We start from the raw sequence: 4,678 nt of genomic DNA, 5'->3' as shown, positions 1-4,678 counted from the left end.
CTCTCTCTCTCTCTCCCTCCCTAGCACATACAACGGAGCTTGAGTGGACTAGCCAATTTCATTGAGACCCCACAAATTTCTCCTTCCTTAAACCCCAAGCCTTCCAAAAATCTCTCCCAATTTTAATCAGCATGCCAGCTTCTTCTTCAGGTAACACTCCTTAAACCCCTAATTTCACTCTTCCCTGTAGTCGCGCACACATACCCTTCTGCACAATTAAGCTGTGATTGATAAACATTTAGCCTTTTTATTGTTTGATTTACTTGCCCATTTATAAAGCTAAGCTCAACCCTGATTGATTGTGGTGTTTGTTTTAACCGATGACTCATTTTTGTGAATTTGAACTATGATCCTCTTCAATTTTTTTCGGTATAAATTTCATGCACACGGGCCCTGTTGGGAAATGAAGCCAAAACTGGGTGATTTCTGTGTTTTTTATGTAAAAGTTGCAGGCACGCTTGTTGATTTTGGCGAAAAGGTTTGGTATTTTGGTACAGTATATTTAATGTTACTGGTTTTAACGAAAATAACATATATATTGAGAGATCCATTCGTGAAATTTAACTCAGAGTGTTTGATTTACAATTTACCTTTTTTCTTTTTCTTTTTTTTTTGTAACGAAAAAAAAATATATATTTTGAGAGATCCATTCGTGAATTTACTCAGAGTGTTTGATTTTCAATTTTCCTTTTTTTTTTTTTTTTTTTTTTTTTGTTTCTGGTGCTATTTCTGAAATTAAATTGAAAATGGTTGCGGTTTTGTAACTTTTTATGGTTAAGAGACAAAGACTAGGTGGAGGAAGCGGAAAAGGGACCCTCCAGCGACACTTAAATCCAAGCTCAAAGAACCCGAGAATGATGACATGTTTGAGGACAATGAAGATGATGATGACCCTGACATGGACCCACCTCAAAAGCACCCAGAAACTGATGACAATCCTCCCCACCAGAATGCAGATCGTATGGCCCTTATACCTCGAGAAAGAGAGAGTGAAAAATTGGTTGATGGTGGTGTGAAAATTTGTGAATTTCCCGTTGCGATTAAGAGGGTGGTTAGTAGGCCTCACCCATTGGTTTTGAGGATTGTTGAAGCTGAGAGGGCAACACATAATGGAGCAGGCAGAAGCCAGGGGCAGGGAGTGGTAGCTTCATTGGAAAACATTTCATATGGCCAGCTGCAGGCGCTCTCTGCTGTGCCCCATGATAGTCCAGCTTTATTAGGAGCTGTTGCAGAGGAGACTGCAAGTGGCAGTGGAAGAGGATCGTATGTGATAGTGCCACCTAAAATAGTTTCTGGCTGCGGTGTTACTAAAAGGTTTGGAAGCGCAGGTCGGGTCCATGTTGTGCCAGTCCATGCAGGTTGCTCATTTTCCCCTATATATGTAAATGTGCATGCAGCATATGGAGTTTATGCAATGTTTCTGTTGTTGGTTTTGTAAAATGTCAAATGGTTAGATTAGTGAGTTGATGCTATGTGAATACATATGCTAGTTTATTGTTTTATTAATTGTAGGAAGTTACAATATAACGTGAAAAAGGTGTGCTAATTGAGACTTGCAAGACAATTGTTTCGTTAGCATATGCTGTAGAAAGTTGCTCAACTCAGTGTTCAATGCAGATTTTGCAATGTTAAAATGATATTTAATCTATATGAAATCTTGAAAAAAGTATTTGGTATAAACATCTATGCAGCATTTCCTAGCACTTGTCTTTGTCAATAAAAATGCATTTTGTTATTTGGTACACCAAATATTACAATGAGGTAATATATGAAATCCTATCCTCTCTGTACCTCATTTACAGTGAATGGTAGATTATATTCCTTTTCGGTGGAAGTTAATGGATCACATATTATTTAAATATAGTTGTAGATAGCACTCTTTTGTAGCCAATCACTCAAAGCATGCTCTGAGACTTGTGGTATCTCATATTGTACTGAGTGGTGGATTATGTTCCATCCTATTCTGTGGAAGTTTATCGTGTATTATTTGAGTGCAGTTGCAGATTGCTATTCTAATCACTTATAAATCACGCAAAGATTTATATGCACAGAATAAATTATATATCTGACTTTTTAATGATCAAGAAGGGAAAATTTTCTGTTTAAATGGGTTGACTGCTTTTGGCCTTTTTTTGGTTGGGTGGGTTGGGGGGGGGGGATTCTGATCCTTATAATATCTTTTGTGTGTTTCCTTTTGTATCCAGTGTGTAGGATCATTATTAATCTTGAATTTCCTTGGGGGTGGGGGGAGAGAGCGTTTACCTAATTTAGTTTGTATTTGGTTTTTGTTTGTTTTGAGCAGACTGGTTTTCACCAAATTCAGTGCATAGATTGGAGAGACAAGTGGTGCCACATTTTTTCTCAGGGAAGTCAGTAGGTCATACACCCGAAAAGTACATGGAGTGTCGAAATTTTATTGTTGCGAAGTACATGGAGAGCCCAGAAAAGTACCTTTCAGTTTCTGATTGTGAGGGACTAGTAGCAGGAATCGATATTGATGATTTAACTAGAATTGTGCGGTTTCTTAATCATTGGGGAATCATCAACTATTGTGCCACTCCTCTTAATCATGAACCACAGAAAGATGGAACATATTTATGTGAAGATTCAAATGGTGAACTTTGTGTGCCTTCAGCTGCTTTGAAATCAATAGATAGCTTAATCCTGTTTGACAAGCCTACATGTAGGCTCAAGGCGACGGAGGTTTATACTGAACTTGTTCGTCAGCAAGATGAGGACCCTGACTTTGATAGCATCGTCCGGGAGAAATTATCTGAGCACCGATGCAATTTTTGTTCCAGGTCTATCCCCACTGTGCATTATCAGTCGGAGAAAGAGGTAAATGCATTCTTTTGAAGGTTGAACAACAGTGTTTCTTAACCTTTCTGTGTGTCACTTATTTTTCTTGGATGCTATTGTTTTTTATTGTGAATGTCTCATCTTCATCTCTTAAAAAATTATTATGTGCATCATTCTATAACAACGATATTTGCGCAAATTTGAATATGTAGATCATTATTTAGCACTGTATCTTATTGTTTATATACCCATACATGAACGAGAATGTCCAGCACCAGCTGTTGCATCGATGACAGAAGCCCTAAGGTTACATATTTATTCAAAATGTTTCCCCATTATTCTCTTCATCTCAAATTGGTTGGAGATTATTAATATTTTAGGCGTGAGTTGAAAATGGCGTGTTAGGTAGTTTTCCAATCACATTCATTTTAAGTATGACTTCAAGTGTTATGTCATGCCCTGTTAGCTTTTACTTGGAATTGGGCAGGTGTTTGGATTGGGATCATAAAAGGTGCTGAAAAACTCTATATAGTGAACATATGGAACAGCTTGTTAAACTCCTCGCATCAGAGATGAGAATTTGCATGGGGTTGCTGATGGTGTTAACACTATGGCTATAATAAATTCAAGGCTGCATCAAGCAAAACTTTGCACCGTACAAATTGAACTCCAGTTCAATTGGTAAATGAGATTGCTCAAGAGCTGCTGAATACAAATAATTTTTGGGTCCTCGTTGAAGCTGAGCTTGAGCTCCAATTTGTACCTGATGTATTATTTTCCAATTTTTTAGGGAATGATAGGCATTATTAGTTCTAGCAAAAAATATATTTTATAACCTATTTGAGAGTTTAAGAATCAAAGGATTATTGGGTCTTATATGATTGACATAGATTAATACAAGCGCTACCTCAAAATGCTTGACTCAGTTTTCATAATTATTAAGGTTATTTCAGTTGATTGCTCAAAATGCTAGAAGCAGCCTCAAATTTCCTTATTTGGTTTTTCATAAATGGATATTTTAAGGAATACCCGCAGCCTTTGTTGAAACGGAACTGAACCGCATGCTATTCTAAATTTTTCTGGTATGCTTCTGAANTTGTGAACTTCAGAACAAAAAGATGTTATCAGATATTTATATGGCCTCTTCTAATTTTGTTGAGTTTCTGTTGCATGAGCTTTTATGAAGTAGTCTTGTTTTACAGTCAATAATGCTTGTGTCAAATTTTGAATACTTACTCAAGATGTGTGGAAAATTAGATGCAGACGTGGTTGATTGTTAGTAACAATTTGGTATATTTATTTACTTAGTTACGCCCTTAATTATGCACTCATTATAGTCAATAAAGTTGTTTTCTTAGGATGAGTGACACAGGCTATACTATAATGCCCAAGGCCTAACAATTATTTGTATGTTAATCAATGATGCATTGCACATGTAAAAACTACTTCATTTAAGCCCATCCTCAGGTTTAATGAGCTAGTACTTGAATCTGTAGATCACTTTGCCTGAGCTCTTTGTGAACGATCACTCAGCTAAAATGAAATAGGTCTATTAGTTATGTTATAAAAGGATTTAAATGTTTGGTGGAGAAATGCAAAGCATTAGATTTCTTGATTCGACATTTTTCATGTGACGGTCAGTGGTGATGACTTCCAGTAAGACGTGAAATTGCATATTTTGGGAGGATAAAATACTAATAGAATCACTTCTTTTGCATCTCGTTTGTTTCTAACCAGTATCTCTGACAGGTTGATGCAATGTTGTGTTTGGATTGCTTCCATGAGGGAAGATTTATTGCTGGTCACTCTAGCCTGGATTTTGTGAAGGTCAGTTCCATAAAGGACTACGGAGATGTGGATGGAGATGACTGGAACGACC

At 36.9% G+C, this 4,678-nt stretch overlaps 1 protein-coding gene across 1 annotated transcript; it reads left to right on the top strand.

The window, feature by feature from the left end:
* Nucleotides 1-6: 6 nt before the first annotated feature.
* LOC111386665 (SWI/SNF complex subunit SWI3C-like) lies at nt 7-4,674 on the top strand (the record flags this gene model as incomplete). Its single annotated transcript, XM_023011128.1, has 4 exons — nt 7-150; nt 780-1,358; nt 2,303-2,838; nt 4,549-4,674. Coding segments are annotated over exons 1-4 (1,260 nt in total), but the record flags the coding sequence as incomplete, so codon positions are not given.
* Nucleotides 4,675-4,678: the final 4 nt, after the last annotated feature.

Source organism: Olea europaea, unplaced genomic scaffold (assembly GCF_002742605.1).
Source record: "Olea europaea var. sylvestris unplaced genomic scaffold, O_europaea_v1 scaffold3646, whole genome shotgun sequence".
Classification (NCBI taxonomy): Eukaryota; Viridiplantae; Streptophyta; class Magnoliopsida; order Lamiales; family Oleaceae; genus Olea; species Olea europaea.
Note: the sequence above shows the minus strand (reverse complement) of the source record. Positions and strands in the feature narration are given on the sequence as shown.